Source organism: Petromyzon marinus, chromosome 56 (genome assembly GCF_048934315.1).
Source record: "Petromyzon marinus isolate PM22_M1 ecotype Great Lakes invasive population chromosome 56, UKy_Petmar_22M1.pri1.0, whole genome shotgun sequence".
In the NCBI taxonomy this organism is placed as follows: Eukaryota; Metazoa; Chordata; class Hyperoartia; order Petromyzontiformes; family Petromyzontidae; genus Petromyzon; species Petromyzon marinus.
Genome location: NC_133722.1, coordinates 2137373 through 2162886, shown reverse-complemented (window position 1 = coordinate 2162886; position 25514 = coordinate 2137373). Strand labels below are relative to the sequence as shown.

The 25514-nt window shown below is 53.1% G+C and overlaps 1 protein-coding gene and 1 pseudogene across 1 annotated transcript; both read right to left on the bottom strand.

The window, feature by feature from the left end:
- Nucleotides 1–6741: 6741 nt before the first annotated feature.
- On the bottom strand, nucleotides 6742–22625 carry LOC116954693 (electroneutral sodium bicarbonate exchanger 1-like). Its single transcript, XM_076052417.1, has 10 exons — nucleotides 22531–22625; nucleotides 22171–22236; nucleotides 21870–22080; nucleotides 19189–19350; nucleotides 15675–15788; nucleotides 14334–14495; nucleotides 13210–13737; nucleotides 8631–8699; nucleotides 7405–7578; nucleotides 6742–6747 (listed from the first exon to the last, which is right to left on the bottom strand). Exons 1-10 carry the CDS (start codon nucleotides 22623–22625, stop codon nucleotides 6742–6744), a joined length of 1587 nt encoding a protein of 528 aa, XP_075908532.1.
- A 1261-nt stretch (nucleotides 22626–23886) lies between these two features.
- Nucleotides 23887–24463, bottom strand: LOC142905645 (sodium-driven chloride bicarbonate exchanger pseudogene; annotated as a pseudogene).
- Nucleotides 24464–25514: the final 1051 nt, after the last annotated feature.

Sequence of the window (25514 nt, the reverse complement as noted above, 5' to 3'; positions counted from 1 at the left end):
CCACCCGTTATTTACGTATTCATATATTTGTTTTGTTTGATAAGTGGGGGTTTTGATTTTTGATGTCGTCTGTGTAAGGGACCGGCTCATTGATGATGTGCATCGTTGTGGGATGTTATCGCATGGATGACGCTCTATAGAATGTCATTATCACTCGCTCACAGCACTTGCTCCAAGAATCTGTTAAGGCTATCCTGGGGGGAGGGGGGGGGGTCAGCCTCACCCCCACCCCAGCCTCACCCCCACCCCAGCCTCACCCCCACCCCAGCCTCACCCCCACCCCAGCCTCACCCCCACCCCAGCCTCACCCTCACCCCAACCTCACCCCCACCCCAGCCTCACCCCCATCCCAGCCTCACCCCCACCCCAGCCTCACCCCCACCCCAGCCTCACCCCCACCCCAGCCTCACCCCCACCCCAGCCTCACCCCCACCCCAGCCTCACCCCCACCCCAGCCTCACCCCAACCTCACCCCCACCCCAGCCTCACCCCCACCCCAGCCTCACCCCCACCCCAGCAACACCAATCCCACAAGGTCGTACATCCCCCCCCCCTAACCACATCCTCCAATAACAACATCTCTACAGACGAAGCGCCGCATCTTATTGCAAATCCATTCGGTGGAAGATAACGGGGAAACACGCAGCAGGTCCGCGTGCTGCCCGGCAGTGCTGGTCACCTGAGTTTGATACCAGGCTGCGGCACACATTAGGGCTGCCGCTAGCAGGAGAGGTGGGGGGGAGGTGGGGTGGGCCTCGTGCCACCAAACATCCCCTCCCCCCCCGTTCACTCTTCTCAGTGGGGTATCGCTGCTATGGTGGCCCCTCACACCTGGAAGTATGGACATTGAACTTCTTTCGCACCGTACGTAGCCAACCGTGCTAATCGCAGGTGCGGTGTGTGTATGTTGAACTTCTTTCGCACCGTACGTAGCCAACCGCGCTAATCGCAGGTGCGGTGTGTGTATGTTGAACCTCTTTTGCACCGTACCTAGCCAGCCGCGCTAATCGCAGGTGCGGTGTGTGTATGTTGAACTTCTTTCGCACCGTACGTAGCCAACCGTGCTAACAGGAGGTGCGGGATCTGCAGCTTTACTGGGCCCCCTAATCCGAGAGGCGCTGGAGCGGGGCCTAACTGATAAGCATTTGGACATTGCTACCCGAGCCGAAGTAAGACTCCACTCGGGAGGGCACTGGGAATCTCATGGCTCACGAAGTTGAGACGGCAACAGAATTCACCGTTTTTTTTTGACCACTTCGCGGTGCCTCGTGTGGGTGAATGCAATGCGCTGGGCTCGTGCAACCCGCGGCTCCGGAGCCACGTGCGGCTCTTTAAGGGACTGCTTCCTCGTGACATTGTGAGGACCGCCGGCTCGTACTCGCGTGCACTGCGGCCCTTTGAAATATCGAGTTTTCTTTTCTCTCCAGAATTCGGAATAAAATGGTTCCTCTTGTTATTTGGGGTGCAGACCCCCCTGGTTGAATTCTTAATTATGAATACGCTCGCTAACCGGGGAAGTCTGAGTCTCAAGTTTTTCCAGGAGGGTCCTGGCAAGTTCTCCACGTAGTGGGGGAGCGATGTTGCTATATGTGGTCCCAATTGAGTCACTGCAACAACAACAACAAATGTCACCATTGGGGATGTTCAGGCCGAAGTACCAGTTTGGACTGCATGCTTGATTTAACTTTGGCTGCAAACCAGAGAACCCGGAGAAAGCCAGTGCAGAGCTGCATGGCGTGATGGATCGTTGCGATGCATCGTGGAGAGGAAGAGCAGGAGCAGGAGGAGCAGCAGCAGGAGCAGCAGAAGGAGGAACAGCAGCAGGAGGAGGAAGCCCAAGAGAACGGTGCCGAGACAGCGCCGCGTGATGCTGCGGTGAGCGAGCGAGTGGCGTCGCTAGAGGCCGGTCTCCGCGTGCCGTGCGGCGGCGGCGGTGACGGCGGCGGTCCCAGGGGCCGCACCGTGCCGAGCCAACGTCCCCTCTGCGCAGGAGTCGCTGCTCCTGCTGCTCCTGCTGATGATGATGGTGATGATGGTGGTGATGATGGAGATGATGATGGAGATGATGGTTGGTAATGATGGTGACGATGGTGGTGACGATGATGATGACGATGGTGATGATGATGATGATGGTGATGATGATGACGATGGTGGTGATGGTGATGATGATTGGTGATGGTGGTGATGATGGTGATAATGGTGGTGATGATGGTGATAATGGTGATGAGGACGATGGTGGTGATGATGGTGGTGATGATGATGAACGCAAAGAAAAGCCGAGTCAAGTTTCGAGTTGGTCGTGTGTAACCGGGTGAGAACTCGAGAGAGAGCAGGACGAGTTAGATTTGCACGAGCGACCTGGGCCACCGAAGTGACAAAAACAAAACTCGAAATTAAATAAAGCAAAGCGAACACAAAGCACCCACAAGAGTGCACGTGAACCCACGGGCCAGAGATTTCAACCATCTCGGCCACCGTCCATCACAACGCCTGTCCCGCCAGTCTTTTGGTTCTGGGCACCAGGGTGGTGGCAGTGGCTGCCATTGCTCGCTCGCGACTCACAGCAAGAAGGGGCCTGGGTTTGATTTGCCAACTCGCGCGACTTGCTGCGTGGAGTTTGTACTTTCTATCTCTCTCTCTATCCCTCTGCCACGTATGAGTTTCTCCTTCAGGTTCTCCGGGTTTCCTCCCGGAGCTAAGAAAACATTGCAGCCAGTACTGGGCCAAAACATTTCCTGAAAATGACTCAATTGGCATCACACAGAGCAGCAACATCGGCCCCTGTACTAGCGAACACCTGGCAGGACCCTCCTGAGCAAGGGAGTCTTGAGACTCGGTTGAGGCTTTCATGCGTCACTCTTGCAAAGGAAACTTCGTTCCTGGTCGCTTGAGAGTTCTCACGCTTGCGTACTGACTACGAGAGCTCCGTATCCACGACACGACGTCCAAAAGAAGCCAAAAACTTAAACAACGTTAGGAAAGGATCCAATCGACAAAAAACAAAAGCGGTAAATGTGAACCTGAATAATAAGAATAGGTTTGACCCTTTAAGTGTTTGAACATCTTAACACCTCCTGTTTTATTGCCAGAAAGAGTAAACACCTATTCTTATTTTTCATTCTTTGATACTTGCAAAAAAAAGGTCCCATGATAAATGTGAATCTGCGCACACTTACAGTATTTAGAATATCACCGTCCAATACTGCGACTACTGCCCAGACGTGTACACACGTGTGCATGGCGCGCACTTGGGCCGGCAAGCCTGTGGTACCTGTCGTATCTGTGCTGCTGGTGGACTTGCTGGCATTTATCTCCGCTCCAGACATCCGGTGCTATGACTGTCACCCCCACCACCGGCTCAGGAACCTGCCAGAAGCAGGGGCAGGGCGACAAACGCAGTAACACAGGAGCCCGTAGCATGACCAGTTAAAATTGCTAGAAACTCTTACGAACAATTTTTTTTTATTGTTACCAGATAAGGGCCCACTGAGCTATGTAGCTCTTTTTCAGAAGCGACCTGGCAATCACAAATGATGGCCCAATTAGGCGGTTTATCACGTGGAAATTTATAGCGGCCAAAAGCTCTAAATGCGTGAAATGGGGAGGGATAAACCAGGGATCCAGAGAAAAATCCACGCGATCACGGGGAGAATATTCCAACTCCAAATATACAGGTGTCAGGGTCAGGTTCGAGCCCACGACATCCTATATACCAGGCGAGGTAGTTAACATCTCCTAGCCACCGCAGATTACCGGCAAGGGAGAGAGCGGTCCCTACCATTTACCTTGCATAACTGCGTCTCCTTCCATTCGCTCATATGCAACTCCGTTGATCTACAGGAATGGCGTGAGACTTTGCCCAGCCTAGGAATTGTTCCCCCGACGTTGGGGGTGGGGGGGAGTACGAAGCCTTCTCGAGCGCAATCCCAAAAAATATGCCTGCCTGCCACCGGACGTCGGGAAAGCGCCAAGTGTCTCTCAATCACGAGGTCTGTGCACGACGCACCTGTTCACACTCGCCTTTCCATAAAATAAAAAGGGGGAAACAATATACAGTAAAACCTTGGATTGCGAGTAACTTGGTCTGCGAGTGTTTTGCAAGACGAGCAAATTTTTTAAATAAATATTAATTTGATAAACGAGCGAGGTCTTGTAATACGAGCAGTACGTGTACGCTTTGTCTGCCGAGCGTCACGTGATCACAACTGATGTACGAGTGCTTTGATATACCAGTGCTTTGGATTACAAACACGTTTCCGGTACGAATTATGCTCGCAATCCAAGGTTTTACTGTATACGTTTCTTGCCTTATTATTCATGTTCTTATCTTAACGGAATTTATATATAGCGCCTTAACCAAGACGCTTTGCAAAGAATTAACAACGGTGCGTGTGAATGTAAATGTGGGAGACGAGGTGAATGAACTAGGTGAGAAGAAGCAATGGGGGCGAATCTGTGATGATGCGTGAATTCGGTGAAAGCGGAAATGATGACAGTAAATGATGATGAATGGATTGGATCAATGGAAAATGAGTGATAGCCATTTAATTTAATACTTAACATCTCTCACGCTATTCGTTGCGCGACAGTCAACTTTATGTTGCCCGCGATTTCGATTTACTTTGCTCGGTTGGCGCTAGCCGCTGAGGTCACGACGGGTTTCTATCTTCATCCCTGTTTGCTGCTCCGTGTCCCCCCCCCCCCTGTATCATTCCCGTTTCTGCCGTAACGCGCGCCGATGCCCCCTTTATTGAGATGCGTTGAGTGGCACACAGAATAAAGACCGACCGACTGACCGAGCGATCGATCACCGTACCTTTCTCTTTATCTCCTGGCTTTTACCGTCGGCCGCTCTGGCGCTCGTGGTGCTCTCCGGCATGAGGTCGTCGATCCAGCCGAGTTCCCGCTTGGAGAAGCAGAGCTCCATGAGCTTGCGCACGAACACCAGCGCGACCACCTGCGGCGGTGGGGGAGTGCGAGGGGGGTAGCCGTACACGGCGCACAGCGTTGCGGGGATTGGTAGGGCGCCGTACCGCATGCGTTGCTAATTGGATGTGCGGTGTGTGTATGTTGAACTTCCTTCGCACCGTACGTAGCGAACTCTGCTAATCCCCGGTTTACGCGCTTTTGCGGTACGCCATTTTGGAATAACGTGCCGCTTTGTATTTAGACCTTTAATTGATATCGGCGAGGCAGCTTTCGGAGTAACGCCATCTGCATCGCGACATACGCGCCACCCTAGCCTGGCACCGCGACCCAATGGCACGGCGAGCAGCAAGTGCGGCGTGATAACTAGTGCGCTGTACCGTGCAGCATCTCACCACGTGTACACCGGCGCGCCTCCCTTTGTCTACACAACGCAACTCTGCCGTGCAGTAAGTCCCCGGGTTGCGGAAGACCGGACTTGCGGACATCCCACTTTACAGAATTGCTCCGATAAATAATGTTAAAACAATGTTTAAATGTGTGGCAATGTATGCGTTAGTTACGCAAGCGCAAGTAGTGCAGCGCAGTGAGGTTGCGGATGAATACCGCCGAGCGAGGCGTGAAGCCGCCTTCACTGAGCCGGAGCTTTACTAGGATTCAGGTGAATGTAATGTTTTGTAGCGTTACGTAATTCTTATTCTTGCGTAGCATTTCGTAATCTTTCGATATAAAGCTTTCGTGACTGCAATGATTCATCTTCTTTGGTTCTTTCGGTAAAGTCACGTAGAATGAGAAGAAAATAATAAATTGATAAAATAAAATAACACAATAATATTCTGTCCTACCATACAGTCTCGTCCCTTCACCTGATGAAGGCCGCTTGTGTTGTGGCCGAAACGTCGTGAGAATATTATTGTGTTATTTTATTTTATCAATTTATTATTTTATTCTCATTCTACGTGACTTTACCGAAAGAACCAAAGAAGACATTTCGTAATCGTTTGTTTTCTATGCTTAGAACTATCTTTTTTTCCCCATGTTTCTATTGCTTGTTTCTTCATTTTAAGTATGTACTTTATTTAACACAATTACAATTCGATTGCTTATCATCTCAGCCAACAGCGATCTGAGAAGTCTCGGCCTAGCCTAACGCACGGTAAACGAACATTCGGAAGTGACTGCATTGTTAACAATTAATATAAAATGTTTCGTGGTATTCATAAACAACTGGATGCAGTATATGCTCCATTAGGTTAATTATACTTTAGAGTTCGGGTAGATATTCGATTAAATTAAAGAATCATAGGAAGTGCAGAGCGTCTGTACAGCGATACGATAGAGGTCGCGATAGAAATCGCGATGCAGTACAGAGAGAAAACGGTAGGGGAGGCAAAACTATTCCCGGCGATGGGATTCTATCGTTGATTTTGGGGGGAAATTGTTCAGTTTCCGACATACGGAAAACGCGGGTTACAGATCGCTCTCGGGAATTGTAACCCTACCGTAACCCGGGGACTGGCTGTAGTTACAATTGTAGGAGGACTAAATGGAGAAGAATCGTTACACAGAGCTACTAAAGATTTATCAAATGTAAAGAATACAAGCGCTGAGAGAAGTTAGAAAGATAACAGGTTGTGAAGGGATAATGGATGAGAGAGAGGGTATTGTATAACAGGTAGTGAAGTAATCATTAATTAGAGAGTGCTGTAGCAAGGGAACCACAAGTGGTTAAGAATCAAGGACCCAGAGGGAGATATAAAAGGGGAGCGTATCTGGTAAAAGGCCTGTTGATACATGCTAGGATAATATTGGCGATTATGTCTGCGAGTGTCAGTGAAATCCCCAAACCCCCTTCTTGACCATTATTTCTTATGGGAAAATAGCATTTTTTGAAATACGTGCGTTTTTCAGGAACGTATCTATCGCGTATGTCAAGGAGTGCCTGTATGTGTTGAACTTCTTTCACACCATACGTTGCCAACCGTGCTAATCGGAGGTGCAAAGTAAGTATGTGTGTAGAACTTCTTTCGGACCGTACAGAGCCAACCGTGCTAATCGGAGGTGCAAAGTAAGCTTAAAGGTCGTGATCTAAGCGTGGCTTCTTCCACTCCAGCGCTGTCCTCCAGACAGTCTCGTCCCTTCACCTGATGAAGGCCGCTTGTGTTGTGGCCGAAACGTCGTGATTTTTTGTTATTTTATTTTCACCTACGTGACTTTACCCAATAGAACCAAAGAGTATGTGTGTATGACATTGGGATCTCTTGTATTTCCATCGATTGCTGTTCCATACCTCCTCATATGGGCACGCACATGCCCAGCGCAACCCTGTTTGGGTATGACATGCCTACTTCACATCATCACCATCATCATAATTTAGGCCTTGGTATTTCATGCACTCATTCTATCGCTTTGCAGCGGCGGGCCCAGTTCCCCCTATGGGGGGAAGGGGTGGTGGTGCACCCCCCCCCCCAACCTCACCATGATGGGGAAGATGACGGCGGCGGGGGAGGCCTTGACGGCCCAGAGCAGGGCGAGGCACGCGAGCTGGATGAAGGTGAAGAGGTGCACCTTGCGCAAGGGCACGTGCCGGAGGTAGGCCACGTCCGGCTGGTGCTTGGCCGGCATGCCGTACAGCTTGAGCCGCTCGAAGAACTGCACCGTCGCCGCACGCCAGGGTGACTCGAGTTCGATTCGCCGCCCATGGTGTATGAATCTTTTGCGTGCGTGCGCAAAAGTGCTACGAACCCGGTCACCCGAGTTCAATTCCCCTTTCACGGCCAACATCAGTGACGATTATCTGAAGCGGTCCTGGAAATCCCCTAGGTCGACTCGGCCTCAAATGAGTACCTGGTGCGGTGTGTAAACATTGCACACTGGGGAGACAAAGGTGGCCGTGCGTGGGGTTGGCCACGTATGTTCTTTTTTGTGCGGTGGTGGAAACTTTCCCAACAAATATTTGTCCCAACTCCAAAATCAATTCCGCATTTATTGTACTGCGTTGATTGTGTGTCGTTTATGAAACTGAACACCTGTGCGTGCACGTGGTGGTTTTCATTTGATTTCACAGAAGTTGCGCGAAGCTCACAGGCAAGTGGGAAGGGCAGCCAAAACTGGACACCGATACTCCCCCAAGCTCTGTGGTCCTATATTGGGGTGCTTGGCCAACTCCTTTAACGAGTGTCCATACACGAGGGAGGTAACCGGAGAACCCGGAGAAAACCCAGGCGAGTGAGAGAGAGAGGGGTAACACTCGATCCCCATATAGATGGAACACAGATGGTGATTCATCAACTTTCTGTACTGCCATCGTGCTCTGGCAAGCCAGGGAGGACACACAATCCCTCCTAAGTGAGGAGACGTTAGGCTTCCCCTCCCCCCCCCGCTCCCTTGCGTGCCTTGCCGGCATTAATAGGTGCTCGCCGACAGCACCTGGACCCGTGTTGTGCCAAGCCACGTGCGGAGGGCCAGAGGGGGTTCACGCGTCTCGTGTCGTCTCGTGTCGTGCCGTGCTGTGCAGTGCCAGGCTGTGCCGTGCTGTGCTCTGTCATGCTGTGCTGTGCCTTGCCGCGTTTTGCCATGCCGCGCTGTGTCATGCTATGCCGTGCTATGCCGTGCCGTGCTATGGCGTGCCGTGCCGTTCTGCGCCGTGACGTGATGATGCGGCCGTGGCGCACCGCTGTGTACCACGGGGCGAGCGGCGGTACCTGAATGCCCTGCAGGGAGGAGAGTCCCATGTACATGAAGATGCCGTAGAGCACCGGCATGGGGATGAACTGCGGCAGGGACGTTACACAGGCGCGGCGCGAGCGTTAGTGCCCATCGAGCGTTAGTGCCCTGCGTGCATCAGCGCTCTGCGTGCATCAGCGCCCCGCATGCATCAGCCCCCCGCATGCACCAGCGGTGAGCGAGCGTCACTCTGAGCCCAGAGGGAACCCAGTGAGACCAATCGTCCCAGGGGTTCCTCATTTGCAATTCGTCTCTCCCGGCAGAATTAGAACACCGACTCTCATAATATATATGTATAATGTATATATCAGACTCTCATAATGTATAATGTATATATTAGACTCTCATAATGTATATGTATAATGTAAATATTAGACTCTCATCATCATCATAGGCCTTTGTCTCGAGAGACAATTCTTTTGCACCTTACGAGGTCAGCTATAGATTTTGTAGCGCCTAGAATTACTTAGTAGGCCAATCCTTGAGTGACAATCCTTGCCACAGCAATTGCAAGTGAATGCGGTGGCAGCTCCAGAGGTGTTTGTTGCTTTTTCTTTATGTCGCTCCCTCTTGGTCTGCCAAGCAGTGTGTATTAACTCCTTGCCTCTCCAGAGGCCTGTTTTTACAGCCTGCTGCCAGCTGAGTCGGTCGCCGGCAGTTTCTCCCAGTCATTTGGGTTGATGTCACAGCTCTTCATGTCCCGTTTACAGACATCTTTGAAGCGCAGGACTGGGCGACCAGTGACCCGTGTGCCTGATGCCAGCTCGCCGTACGAGACATCCTTGGGTATTCTGCCATCCTGCATGCGGCGCACGTGTCCAAGCCATCTCAGGCGCCTATGACTGAGTAGAGAGTACATGCTGGGAATGTTGGCCAAGTTGATAACTGAGGTGTTGGGAATGTGATCTTGCCATCTGATATCGAGGATGTGCCTGAGACATCGGAGGTGGAATGTGTTTAGTCGATGTTCTTGATGGGCGTATGTTGTCCAGGACTCAGATCCATAGAGGAGGGTGCTAAGGACATAGGCCCGATACACTTGTACTTTGGTGTTGAGCGTTAGGGATTTGTTCTCCCACACTCTTTTAGTCAACCTGAACATAGCTTTAGACGTCTTCCCAATGCGCTTGTCAATCTCTGTGACAAGGGACAAATTGTAGGTGATGGTAGAACCCAAGTAGGTGAAGTCCTGAACGACTTCCAGGGTGTAGCTGCCAATGTTTATGGAAGGGGTGTCTCTGACATCCTGGCCCATGACATTGGTCTTTTTTAGACTGATTGTCAGGCCAAAGTTGTTGCAGGCATTGGCAAGGTGGTCGATGAGTGTCTGCAGACCTTGTTCTGTGGGAGCTGTCAGCGCAGGATCATCAGCAAAAAGGAGTTCTCTGATGAGGACTTTGCGGACCTTGGTTTTGGATCTGAGACGGCCAAGGTTGAAGAGTTTGCCATCAGATATTGTATGAAGACTCTCTCATCTGCTGTCCCAAAGACATGTGTGAGCATAAGTGAGAAAAAGATGCCAAACAGTGTTGGGGCAAGCACGCACCCCTGCTTTACACCGCTGAGTATGGGAAATTCCTCTGAGGTGGTGCCGCTGTGCTGTATTGTTCCTTTCATGTTGTCATGGAAAGAGGAGATGACTGCCAGCAGTTTCGGTGGACAGCCGATCACTTTGAGGAGTTTGAAGAGGCATCCCATACTGATGCGGTCAAAGGCTTTTGTAAGATCATTGAATGCCAAGTACAGGGGCATTCTCTGTTCTCGACATTTCTCCTGTAGCTGACGCAAGGATAAAAGCATGTCAATTGTAGACCTTCCTGCTCTGAAGCCACACTGAGCCTCAGGATACGTCCTCTCAGCTAGTATCTGTAACCTACTGAGGGCCACACGGGCAAAGGTTTTCCCCACGATGCTCAGCAGGGAGATGCCGCGGTAGTTATTGCAGTCCCCACGGTTACCCTTGTTTTTATATAGGGTGATGATGTTAGAGTCTCTCATGTCTTGAGGCACTGCTCCTTCTTCCCAGCACTGGCAGAGAAGTTCATGGAGTTTTGTGAGGACGGCGGGTTTTGCACATTTCAGTACCTCAGGTGTGATGCCGTCCTGTCCCGGTGACTTGCCACTGGTTAGTGAGTTGATGGCGTTGTCAAGTTCCTTCAAGGTTGGAACATTGTCCAGTTCGTGTATCGTTGGGGGGGCTTTACAGCAGCAAGGGCAGCTTCTGACACACCGTTGTCTCGTGAGTAGAGCTCTGAGTAGTGTTCTACCCACCTGGCCATTTGCTCTTGTTTATCAGTGATGATGGCCCCTGTGCTGGATTTGAGGGGGGCAGTCCTCCTGATGTTTGGACCAAAGGCTCTCTTGATGCCTTCATACATGGCACGGATATTGCCAGTGTCAGAGGCGAGTTGGATCCTACTACTGAGATTCACCCAGTAGTTTTTGGCACAGCGTCTGGCGGTCGTTTGAGCTGTACTGCGAGCAGCTTTCAGAGCCCTTAATGATTCTGTACTTGGGACTTGCTTGTACTTCCGGAGCGCCATGCACTTGGCTTGGAGGATGGGTTCCAATATAAATCCTCAAACCAGTCTGTGTTCCGCCTTGTCTGCTTGCCGAAGGTATTGATGGCTGCATTGAAGATGGCGCCTCTGATGTATGCCCACTTTGTCTCCACGCTTCCATCTGGTGTGTCGTGTAGGGACTGCTCAAGGCTGTGTTGGAATGATTGAGTGAGTTCTGGGAGGGAGGTCTTGGCAGAGTTGATGTGTAGGTAGCGCTTTTGTTTGAGTCCGTGTATCTTTTTGGGGCGTAGTCTGACCTTGCTGGATACCAGCGAGTGATCGGTGTCACAGACTGCACTGTGGTAGCTGCGTGTGATGAGTACCGAGTTGAGGAGGGCTCGTCGGGTGATGATGAGGTCCAGTTGGTGCCAATTAAGAGACCTTGGATGTCTCCATGATACTTTATGGCATGGGTTTGTTAGAAAGAATTAGTTTGTGATACAGAGATTGTGGTATGGACAAAGCTCCAGTAGTCTTTGGCCACTGGCATTCATCTTTCCAATGCCATGATAGCCAAGGCATGCGGGCCACGCGTTGTGGTCAGCCCCAACCCTTGCATTGAAGTCTCCCAATAGAAACATGTGCTCAGAGCTGGGGATTTTGTGAATAATATTGTGAAGCTCTTCATAGAACTGGTCATGAATCTCCGGAGGTGAGTAGAGTGTTGGGGCGTAGACACTCAGGATGTTTACATGACTAGAAGCAGTGAGCAATCTCATGAGTAGAATCCACTCGGAGCCTGCAGTCGGTGGATCTATCATGCCAAGGAGTGTGTTTTTGATGGCGAACCCAACACCGCGTTGCCTTGGTTCGTTCTGCTATTTTCCTTGCCAGTAGAAAGTGTAGTCACTCTCTCGTAGTCAGCCACCACCAGCAAGCCGGGTCTCCCGCAGTGCTGCAATATCGACATGGAGTCTTGCCAACTCCCTGTCGATAACTGCAGTCTTGCGGATGTCCTCAATCTGCAAAAGATCTTCGGAGAGTCCAGAACACATTGTACGTACATTTCAGCTTGCAAAATGAAGGCCTGGAACCTTCTTTCGTTTTGTTTTGGTTTTTGTCTGGTGCAAGTTTTGCAGCCCACTTGTCTGGTGATGAACCATAAGCTCCAGGCACCCATTGGAGCAGGTGAGCCGTGGCGGGAAAGCACCTTATTGGCTGGGGGCTGCCGAGCTTGAGGCGGGCGGTAGCTATCCATTGCGGAGCAATGACCCCTCCCACCGATGATGGCAACCCGTGGCGCTAATTTTTTATGCCAATCTAACATGAGCTTATAACCCGTGACTGCTGTCGTCCGTGTTTCTTGGCCACGATTAGGTGGCCGAGGAGGAGTGTCCTCTCCCCATTTTTGCACCTCTTGTTGGCGCAAATCCCGGGCAGGTTATTCTGGAAATCCTGGGTTGCCCATGCGTCAGGATCCCCCCCTCGGCCTTGCTGGTGATGTCCAAAGGAGTGCGTAGCACGACGTTTGGTACCAGTTTGGCTGCAGGGGCTGCCGGGAATGTGCCGCAGTGCGTCACAAAACCGCCTGAGGAGCCCCACTCCTGATTTTGTGTCGGGGTTTACTCCCTTAGCCATTGACTCTCCCGAGACACTCACAAGGCAGTGAGAACACCGCGTAACTCTGGGCGGGGCCCTTACCAGGTACTGACAGCCGGGCCAGCTGTGTCTGGGACTCGCGTAAGGCAGGGTCGTCACGCCCTGAGGTAGTTTATCACAAACTACCCGCTACCCGTATTAGACTCTCATAATGTATATGTATAATGTATATATTAGACTCTCATAATGTATATGCCTTGAACAATGTGCAGGTCCCCTCAGCTACAGCTCCTCCACACAGACGACGCTTCTTCACTCTTCCCCCCTACTTAACATCTGCAGCTTCGTCTCAGCCCCACCTCCCGGCCCCCACTCACACTCATCTAACCTCCCCCTCCTGCCCTTCTCCCCTATCACCGTTGGGGAGTCAACGAGCCCCCCCCAACGTACCGCCCACCCCGCCCCCCACTTGTAAAGCCGGGTCGCCATCTCTCGCGTGGTGGGGCGAGGCGGACCGACAGACGCCGCTCCACCCCGTAGAGGCCCTGTTGCGCCCAAATAGCTTCGCTGCGGAGAAAGCGAAAAACCTCTCCGGCGAGGGCCTTCCCTGCCGCCGCCTCCGTACGACGGTGCTCACCTTGAGCACGCTGGTCATGAAGACGGAGCAGCCCATGAGCAGGAAGATGAGCACCCCGGTGAGGCGCTGCTCGCGCACGCCCAGGAAGCGCGGCTGAGCGCCGGGCGCGGCGCTCTCCGTCTCGAGGCGCAGGCTGTTGACGTGCGAGATGGAGAGCACCGTGGCCGCCACGAACCACGGCAGGCCCATGACGGAGCACACGGCCAGCATGACGGCCACGCACAGCAGGTCCAGGTGGTAGCCGCAGCCCTTCTGCGCACGCACCGGCAACCCGCCACCGCGGCAACCGCCGTCGCAGTCACCACCGCAGCCACCACCGCAGCCGCAGCCACCACCGCAGCTACCACTCTAGCCACCACTGCAGTCACCAGCACACCCACTGCAGCAGCCACCACCGCAACCACCACCGCAGCCACCACAGCCACCAGCGGTGACATGGTCACCCGGCGGAGATTCACACACGGTGGTGATAGTGACAGTACTACTACTACTATGACTGCGAATTTTTCTCTATAGAGCGCCATTTCGTACCATGATGGGTAAGGCCAACGCACGCAGAGACGCGCACACACAGGGACGCACACACACAGGGACGCACACACACAGCGACGCACACAGGGACGCACACACACAGAGACGCACACAGCGACGCACACACACAGGGACGCACACACAGCGACGCACACACACAGGGATGCACACACACAGAGACGCACACACACAGGGACGCACACACAGGGACGCACACACACAGAGACGCACACAGGGACGCACACACACAGAGACGCACACAGGGACGCACACACACAGGGACGCGCACACACAGGGACGCGCACACACAGAGATGCACACACGCAGAGACGCACACACACACAGGGATGCATAGACGCATTCGTTCACTCTGGGACTGCGGACATTAAACCCACCCCCATCGAGGGCGGTACCTTGAGCTTGTGCTCCTTCCTATTGATGATGACTGCCGTGATTTGCTGGTCCATGAAGATGAGGATGGTGCAGAGCAGGGCCGGGGCGATCGCCACCAGCGACGACCACCAGGGGTTGGGCCCGATGGGGTCGATGATCCAGCCTCGGTCGTCCCGAGTCGGCTGCCGGAGTCACGGAACACACAGGTTGCCCCCACCTCCAGGGATCGCTGTGCGTTGCCAACAGCCGGGGAACATTGTGTGCTCCCCTTGGCGTTGTTTCAACTGCGCTCCCTTCATCCTTCTTGGAACAAAGTCTCCGCCGCGAGAGATACCATTAACGGAATGATCGCCGGTAGGAACGCGATTCGCTTCCGCTGCGGGGGGGGGAGCAACAAGCGGTGATGACGACGCACCCCCAGTCACACCCCCAGTCACACACCCAGTCACACCCCCAGTCACACCAGCAAGTCACACCCTCAGTCACACCCCCAGTCACACCAGCAAGTCACACCCCAGTCACACCCCCAGTCACACCAGCAAGTGACACCCCCAGTCACACCGCCAGTCACATCAGTAAGTCACACCAGTAAGTCACACCCCCAGTCACACCCCCAGTCACATCCCCAGTCACACCTCCAGTCACACCAGCAAGTCACATCACCAGTCAACCAAATAAAGTTAAAACACGGATTCATCAAACACTGCGGAAACCTCAAATCCATACTACATCTGATGGCGGTGTGGCTGTGTGGTGGTGTGGTGGTGTGGCGGTGTTGATGTGTGGTGGTGTGGTGGTGTGACGGTGTTGATGTGTGGTGGTGTGGTGGTGTGACGGTGTTGATGTGTAGTGGTGTGGTGGTGTGATGGTGTTGATGTGTAGTGGTGTGATGGTGTGGTGGTGTGATGGTGTTGATGTCTAGTGGTGTGGTGGTGTGATGGTGTGGCGGTGTTGATGTGTAGTGGTGTGGTGGTGTGATGGTGTTGATGTGTAGTGGTGTGGCGGTGTTGATGTGTAGTGGAGTGGCGGTGTTGATGTGTAGTGGAGTGGCGGTGTGGTGGTGTTGCTGTGTAGTGGAGTGGCGGTGTTGATGTGTAGTGGTGTGGTGGTGTGATGGTGTTGATGTGTAGTGGTGTGATGGTGTGATGGTGTTGATGTGTGGTGGTGTGGCGGTGTGGCGGTGAGGCTGATAGTGGAGTGGCGGTGTGGTGGTGTGGCTGTTTGGTGGTGTGGCTTGGTAGTGGTGTGGCTTGGTAGTGGTGTGGTGGTGTGGCTGGGTAGTGGTGTGGTGGAGTGGCGTGGTAGTGGTGTGGCTTGGTAGTGGTGTGGTGGTGTCGGTAGTGTGGTGGTGTGGCTGCCACCTTGAAGGCGCTGGGCACGTGGAGCTTGGCAGTGGGGATGCCCAGCATGGCGTCCACCAGCACCATGCTCACGATGGTGAGGAACACCGCAAAGTCGCTCACCACCGCACGTACCTACCTCGCCGAGACACACGGGCACCACGCTCACCCCCACTCACCAGCACTCACCCCCACTCACCCCCACTCACTCGACACATTCACCCGCACTCACCCCCACTCACCAGCACTCACCCCCACTCACCCCCACTCACTCGACACATTCACCCGCACTCACCCCCACTCACTCGACACGCTCACCCACACTCACCCCCACTCACTCGACACGCTCACCACCCGCCTTTCACCCCCACTCAATGCGCTCATCGTCCCCTTCCGCACACACGACACTAACCACACACCCCTCACCGACACTCGCCACTCTTCCCACAAAGGCCATCGTCTCCCTGGGGGTCAATAAAACGAGTGGAGAAGTCGACAGTGGTTGTCCAATGGTTCGACTCGTCCCTGCCATAGAAACGTGGAATTTACACCACTGGCTCAGGGCTGTGATTGGGAGATGAAAACTGATGCTTCACTGCTGCTGATTTGAGTAGCAAATCACTCTGGCTTTGCCAGCGTGGCCTGGGTAGGTGTCTGTGTAGGTGTCTGTGCAGGTGTCTGTGTAGGTGCCTGTGTAGGCGTCTGTGTAGGTGTCTGAAGGGGGCGTGGGAGTGTGGTGGTGAGGTGTGGGAAGCTGTAAGCCCCAGGCTACTTTGGGCTCGCCTTCCCATCAACCGGAGGCGAGGAGTGGTGGTCGTGGTTACTTATGCCCCCACCGAAGACGAACATCCTTGGAGGGATGCAGGCAAAGCCGATGAGCCAGATGCCTTCTATGACCTCTTGTCACAGGTGCTGGCTAAAGTGGCCCTTTGGGATAGAGTCATCTTGTTGGGTGACTTCAATGCCCGAGTGGGTCATGATGCTGGCACCTGGTCTGGAGTGATTGGAGGGCATGGGCCAGATCAGCTAAATAACAACGGTAGGAGCCTGCTAGATTTTTGTGCAGCCCATGGGCTTGTAATTACCAACACGCTGTTCCAGCATCGGCGCATCCACACAATATCATGGATGCATGCCGGGTCCAAGCAAGAACATCTGCTGGACTACATAATGACGGACCAGCGGATGCGAGCCCATGTTCTTGACACCAGGACCTACCGTGGAGCTGATCTGCCCTCTGACCATCGACTAGTCATCTGTAAGATGCGCCTGCCATTCTTCCACTCCAGTGGTGGGTGCACACCCAGAACCCCATTCCAACCTAAAGTGGCCTGGTCTCAGCTGATGAAAGTTGCAAGCGAGAATTTTCACGATCACTTGCAGCTGGGGTTGGAATCGTCCCCCCACTCCTCCTGATGTCGAGGGAAAATGGGCGAGGTTTAGGACTGTGACTCATGCAGCTGCAATGGCTGCTTTGGGTACACGGTCCAGACCTCCCCAGAGACCCTAGCTGACAGAGGAGGTGTTCAGGATGGTTGAGAAAAAGCGACAGGCCCACTGTCATCGGCTACAGAATCCCACGTCAGAGAATGAGGAGGCTTACCGAAGCCTTCGCTCGGAGGTTCGGAGAGCCTTGAGGCGCTGCAAGGATGGGTGGTGGTCGCAGGTTGCTGAGGAGATGGAGTCTGCCTCAGTGGCCCGCGATCAGAAATGCCTATTTAACTCCATCAAAAAAGTAACCTGCAGCGCCACACCTATTACCATCATTAGGGAAAAAAAACGGTGATCCAATTTCCGACCCCCAGGAACAGGTTTGCAGTTTTGCTGAGCACGTTTGCTACAGCAGAGGTGTAGGGAATTTCAACAAGACCTACATCTCTGCTTTATTGACCTGATCAAGGCCTATGATACCATCAGTAGGCCTGGGCTCTGGGTTGTTCTTCGTGTTTTGGAGTCCCTGACCCTCTGCTCACGATCATTAAGGACATTCATGATGGTGAGCGGGCCTGGGTAAAACTACGTGGCCGGGAGTCAGAGCCATTCCCTGTACACCTTGGGGTGCGACAGGGATGTCCTCTGGCTCCCACATTATTTAACATCTATTTTGACCATGTAGTTCGTGAAGCCTTCAATAGCTGTACCGGGGGAATCTCCATTTGGTACAGATATAATGGGAGCCTGATCGATGCCCAGGTGCGGTTAAGTGATGGCTCACTATTGCTCAACTACGTTATGTATGCCGATGATTTGGTAATGGCTGCTCATTCAGAGGAGGAGTTGGAGACGCTGCTGCTGAGACTGGAGCGTGCCACGAAGAGATGGGGCCTTACCATCAGCCCCACCAAAACTAAGCGCCTGCCTGGGTATTTTGTACCATCGGACACTCCACCCCCACAACTCCCAATTGGTGATGGAGCAGTTGTGGAGAGAGTGGAGAGTTTCCCATACCTGGGCAGTGTGCTTATGACCGGCTCCAGTTTAACAGCAGATGTCTCACTCCGAATCAGTCGAGCGGCAATATCTTTTCATCGGTTGCGTAACGCTGTATGGAATCTACCCGGTCTGTCGCTCCGCACTAAGTTTCAGGTCTTCTGGGTCACGGTAATTCCCTCCCTTCTCTACGCTTGCGAAACGTGGACCCCCCTAATGGAACATCTTCGCCGGTTATAAACATTTAGGCTAGCCTGCCTACGATCCGTCTTGGGTTTAGCCAGGCTGGATTGTGTGAGGAGCTCACAAATCCTTGAAAGATCTGGGCAAGGTCCCATCGGTGAGCTCCTCCAGCAGGCAAGGCTGCGTTGGCTGGGTCATGTAGCCCGCATGCCGAGCCACCGCATGCCGAAACAGCTTTTGTTCGGCCGGATCGAGGGGGCTAAACGGGCGCAGCACGGGCTAGAGAAGAGATGGAGTGATGTGGTACAGGAGGACGTGGAGCTGAGTGGACTTGCCGATGACTGGTTCCAGCGGTGTCAAGATCGGCCTCTGTGGAGGAGGCTCGTGAAGGACGCTACTGGGCAGTTGGGGGTAGTCGCCCTCCAACAACAACGGAGGGAGGAGGAGCGACGCTCACAACAACGAGCGTAGCACCGGGTGGCTAAAGCACAGCAGGTTGGCACAGTAGGGGAAACAGGTGGTGCATCAGCCAGTCATCTCAGTCATCTTAGTCGACCCGTGGCACTTGGGTCTGCCTCGTGACCTCCTGCCAGCGGGCGTTCGACACTTCACGTGGCCTCAAGGTGTACATGGCCTGGCACAAGCATCGTGGTGACGTCACCGCCACTTAGTGGCGAATGGCTGTTGTTGCCTGTGTGGGTGTCTGTGTGGGTGCCTGTGTGGGTGTCTGTGCGGGTGTCTGTGTGGGTGTCTGTGCGGGTGTCTGTGTGGGTGTCTGTGTGGGTGTCTGTGTTGGTGCCTGTGTGAGTGTCTGTGTGGGTGCCTGTGTGATTGTCTGTGTGGGTGTCTGTGCGGGTGTCTGTGTGGGTGTCTGTGCGGGTGTCTGTGTAGGTGTCTGTGTAGGTGTCTGTAGGTGTCTGGCCTTGGTGGGGAGGTATCTCATGGTCTTGAAGCGCTTGAGGAAGGAGGACAAGAGGAGGGTGGTGAAGAAGAGCAGCACGGAGCAGAGCAGCACGTCCGGCACGTACGGGCCGCCAGGGCCACACGCCGCTCCCACGAACCCCCCTCCCAGGCGCCAGCATTCCTGCACGCATACACACAGACAATACACACACACACAGATGATACACACACAGCCGATACACACACACAGACGATACACACACACACATGATACACACACACAGACGATACACACACAGACGATACACACACAGATGATATACACAGATGATGCACACACAGATACACGCACAGATACATACACACACAGATATACACACACACAGATGCACTCACGCACACACAGATACGCACACACAGATACATACACACACAGATACACACACACACAGATATACTCACGCACACACAGATATACTCACGCACACAAATACACTCACACACACACACAGATACACACACACACAGATACACTCACACACACACAGATACACTCACACACACACAGATACACTCACACACACACAGATACACACACACACAGATATACTCACGCACACACAGATACATATACACACACAGATATACTCACGCACACACAGATACATACACACACAGATATACTCACGCACACACAGTTACACACACACACAGATACACTCACACACAGATACACTCACACACACACACAGATACACTCACGCACAAACAGATACACACACAGATATACTCACGCACACACAGATACACTCACACACACAGATACACTCACACACACAGATACACTCACACACACAGTTACACACACACAGATACACTCACGCACACACAGATACATACACACACAGATACACACACACACAGATGCACTCACGCACACACAGATACGCACACACAGATACATACACACACAGATACACACACACACAGATATACTCACGCACACACAGATATACTCACGCACACAAATACACTCACACACACACAGATACACACACACACAGATACACTCACACACACACAGATACACTCACACACACACAGATACACTCACACACACACAGATACACACACACACAGATATACTCACGCACACACAGATACATATACACACACAGATATACTCACGCACACACAGATACATACACACACAGATATACTCACGCACACACAGTTACACACACACACAGATACACTCACACACAGATACACTCACACACACACACAGATACACTCACGCACAAACAGATACACACACAGATATACTCACGCACACACAGATACACTCACACACACAGATACACTCACACACACAGATACACTCACACACACAGTTACACACACACAGATACACTCACGCACACACAGATACACACACACAGATACATACACACACAGATACACACACAGATACACAGATACACACACACAGATACAGATACACACACACAGATACACACACAGATACACGCACACACAAACAGATACAAATACAAAATCCCCCCGTATAGCTTGAACAGACTGTTGGGGCAAGTGCTGTTAGCGAGCAGCACCTATGAAGGCCGGCACGGCACACAAGGAGGTGGGTGGCCAGCATCACGCCCTACCGCCTTTGTCTCCCCAAGACTAATGTGTTAACATACCACAACAGGTACGAAGTTAATGCTGAGTCAACCTAGAGGAGGCCCAGAACCGGTTCAGATATTCATCAAGGTTGTTGGCCGTATGGCGAGTAGCACTTATGAAGGCCGCCCCGATCCCCAAGAGGGTGGTGTGACCAGTGCGGCTTCCAGCCGCCTTTGTCTCCCAAGGGTTGATGCTTCAACACACCACAACAGGTACTCATTTAATACTGAGTCAACCTAGAGGGAGGCCCAGGATCGATTCCATTATTAGCTGTGAGCACATTAAAAAAATCTAATTTGGGTCACAATAGGTTCGTAAACATCCATTTGAAAACCGATTACTTCAGACTGCCTTCTTTATTGTATTAGTATCATCATTGTGAAAGGCTCAAGACCCTTCACCACGAGGGTCCTGACAAGTTTCTCGCAGGAGGAGCCGATGATGCTGCGTGTGATCCCAGTAGAGTAATTTGCAGGTATAAGAATATCAGAATAGGTTTTAGCCTTTCTGGCAATAAAACCGGCGTTAAGATGACAAAACACCAAACTGAAACCTGTTGCAGGTAGTTTCCTGCACTGGGATGTGTTTGACCAGTGCCAGATTTACGTTGCACGTTTCATCTTTCTTCTTGTTTTAAACTTGCAGGGCTGGGGAACGTTAGGCCCGCGGGCCGTATGAGGCCCGCGAAATCATTTGGTCTCTGGCCCTGCCAAGGCAACCGCAGGCGGGACTCGAAATTCAATAAATCTAGGTAGAGCAAACCTGGACAAGCAGTTGCGAGTAGCAACATCGTCAACACCGGCTAACATCACCACACGCCTCACCAAAGAGAAGCGGTTCCAGCCATCGCATTAGGGGTGAGTTAATTAAATATTTGACCAAATATAACGGGCTAACTTTTAAGTCGATAATTTTGTATGGCCCGCGAATGATGTTTTAAATATCCAAATGGCCCTTGGCAGAAAAAAAAAGTTTCCCCAACCCCTGTTTTAAAGCCGTGAGAATAAGCCCAACCCCCGGCCCCGGAGGAAACCCATTGGGAGCGCTGTAGCTGCGCACGGTGAGTGCGGTGAGAATTGTCTGCGTGGCCGTGACGGCCAGGGCACGGTGCCGGCTCACGCTGACGGTGAGGTTCCCCCAGGGAACGGCGCTCCCCGTCACGTTGTGGCGCTCCCACAGGCGCAGCGTCTCGTTGCTGGGTTCCGCGGGAGCCACGCACGCGCACCTGCAGCACGTGCCGCACGCAGCAACACCTTCAGCGCACGCAGCGCACGCACTACGCAGCACACCTGGAACGCACTTGCAGCACACGCACCAGCAGCACACCTGCAGCACACCTGCAGCACAGCTGCAGCACACCTGCAGCACACACACCACGCACCTGCAGCACACGCACCACACACCTGCAGCACACACACCTGCAGCACACCTGCAGCACACCTGGAACACACTTGCAGCACATGCACCACGCACCTGCAGCACACCTGCAGCACACACACCTGCAGCACACACACCTGCAGCACACACACCTGCAGCACACCTGCGGCACACACACCTGCAGCACACACACCTGCAGCACACACACCACGCACCTGCAGCACACCTGCAGCACACACACCGTAGAACGCGCGCGCGTGCGCACACGGCGGGGAGCGCGACGCCCCACGCTGGTCACGTGTCCTCCAACGCCGTCGTTCCGCCGCTCAGGTGGGGAGCATTGGACGGGGGCTGTGGGAACATTCTCCCCCTGCTGTCCGTGCGTAGGGACATCGCCCAGGCATGGTGCCAGAATCGAGCTGTTATTATCCGAGCCTTTGCATTACCCAAGGGTCTCCCAAGGCCGCCGAGGTTCAGTGAATGAATCCCAGTTGACACGCGTCGTGGACGGGCACTGCAAGATCCGACCGTGTCCTTCCGCTGCTCGCTGAGCTAATGACGACACAACACCGGACTAGTGAGTCATCGGTGAGTCGGCAGGACCGTCACGCAAACTGCGGTCATCCTCGCAGCAGTAGCAGCAGCGGCGGCGGCGGCTTTTGGCTAACCATCGGTCACCGCATCGCGCGCTTTCAGATGCACTCCTGCTTCTGTCTGGAACGCTCTTCCATCCGGTATTAGGAAGCCACGAGAACGATGCGCATTTAAATAATCTAGATTGAAACACTCATTTCTTTACAACTGGCTTTTTATGCTTAGTTTGTTGTCCTTCTCCCGTATCTCCGATTAGCATGGCTGGCTACGTACGGTGCGAAAGAAGTTCAACATTCATACATACAGACATTGATTGTACATACAGCTGGCGGTGGAGGTGCACGGGATAGGGCAAGGGGCTTCAGGGAGAAACGCACGGGGACAAGGGGAGGAGGAAGGGACGAGATCGCTAAGAAGGTGGAGGTGGAGGAGGGTTCGGGATAACCTTCGGGGAGGTTCGAGAAGGAACACGGAGAGAGAGAGGATAAGAGGCCGTCTCGTGCAGACTTCCCTCTCTCTCACAACGAAGACAAAGATCCCCCGTGCTGCCTTAACAGACTGTTGGGGCAAGTGCTGTTCGCGAGTAGCACCTGTGAAGGCCGGAACGGCACACGAGGGGGTAGGGGGCCAACACCACGCCCGACCGCCTTTGTCTCCCCAGTGGCGATATTTACACACCGCACCAGGTACTCATTTCAGGCCGAGTCGACCTAGGGGGAGGCCCAAGACCAGTTCAGATAATCGTCTCTGGTGTTGGCCGTGAGCAGGAATCGAACTCGGGTGGCCGGGTTCATAGCGCAGCGTAGCGCTGACCGCTACTACACTACCGCTTCGCACCAATCGCTACACCCGGAGTTCGCCACTAAGTGATGGTGACGTGAGCACACTTTGAGGCCACGTGAAGTGTCGAAGGCTCGTTGACGGGAGGTCACTGAGACAGACCCTGCCATGGGGTTGACCGACCGAGATGGCTGGCAGATGCACACGCGCTGTGCCCCCCTACTCACACACGCTGTGCCCCCCTACACTCGCGCGCTGTGCCACCCTACTCACGCGCTGTGCCCCCTACTCGCGCGCGCGCACAGAGACGACGACGAAGAGCGTGCGAGCGTCGGCCACCACTCACGAGTAGTGCGTGAGCCGCTGCAGGTCCACGCGGGGGTTCACGGGGTACTCCTCGCCCAGGCGCACGAGCTTCTCCAGCGCCTCGTAGATGAAGATGACGCAGATGAGCGCGGCGAAGGCCTCCTCGGTGAAGCGCGTGATGTAGCGCACGAGCGAGCTCGCGTCCGTGGCCACGAGAAGCAGGCAGAGGAACGCCGTCCACAGGCCGATGCACGCGCGCAGCGACAGGTACGACCAGCCCTGTGTCCTACACGCACGCACGGAGGGGAGGGCACACGTGGAGACGCAAGAGATGCACATCCCCCTGGTCAAGGGTGCCGCGGTCACTAGGAGATGTTAACTTCCTCGCCCGGTATACGGGAGGCCGTCGATTCGATCCCAACCCTGACGCCTGTTGTACATTTGCAGTTCCCGTGTGCTGTCTCTCTCCCCGCGGTTGCGTGGAGTTTTCTCCGGTTTTTCCCCTCTATGTTTAGGATCAATGTCACGCGTTCAGAGTATTTGGCCGCTATACATTTTTCCGCGGCATAAGCCACTTCATTGAGCTGGCATTTGTGATAGCCAGGCTGCTTCTGAAAAATAGCTACATAGCTCAGTGGGCCTTAGATGGTAAAGTAAAACATTGTTCATATTCTTTGGGTCTTTCGATAAAGTCACGTAGATAGGTTCAAAGAAAATAACCAAAAAAACTACGACGTTTCGATCGCAACACAAGCTCGAAACGTCGTAGTTTTTTTTGTTATTTTTGTTGTTTTCTTTGAACCTATCTACGTGACTTTACTGAAAGACCCAAATAATATGAATTCCTGCAGTCACGAAAGCTTGAAGTCAAGATAAAACATTGTTTAGTTTTAGTAGTTTAGCAGTTTAAGGTGCAAAGCTCCGGACCGTCCTGGTTTTTCCTCCGTCCATGACCCCTCTCTCTCTGTACCATGAGACCACCCCCGCCGCCGCGATATTCCACAGCACGTTGCGGTATGGTAGGTTGCATCACCATCATCATCAGCAACATCAGCAACAGCAGGAGAGAGGTATGAGCAAAGTATCATCTTCACCTCTGCTTCCTCCTCCATCACCACCTACTCGACCTCTACTCTGACCTTGAACATCACCATCTCACCTATACTGACCGCCATCTCTACTCTGACATGGACGTGATTGATCAATTGTCACCGTCTCCACCATCACCTCCATCTTCACCCTGACCTTCGTCTCCTCCACAGCCTTTTCAAGCTGGTGACGATGGTGGTGGTGGAGATGGTGGTGGTGATTATAATGGTGTTGATGATGGTGGTGGTTATGATGCTGGTGATGATGATGGTGGTGGTGTTGATGATGGTGGTGGTGTTGATGATGGTGGTGGTGTTGATGATGGTGGTAGTGGTGGTGATGGTAGCGCTCGTTAATGAGCGACTCACTTGCAGAACCCGAAGAGGATTTTTTCGAAGACGAGCACTGGGCCTGTGCTGCCCAGGATAGTGAGAGGCTGCCCCGCGAATATGGAGAAGGCCAGGCCGGTCATGGAGGCTCCCAGCAGAGATTCCATGGCACTCTAAAAAGACA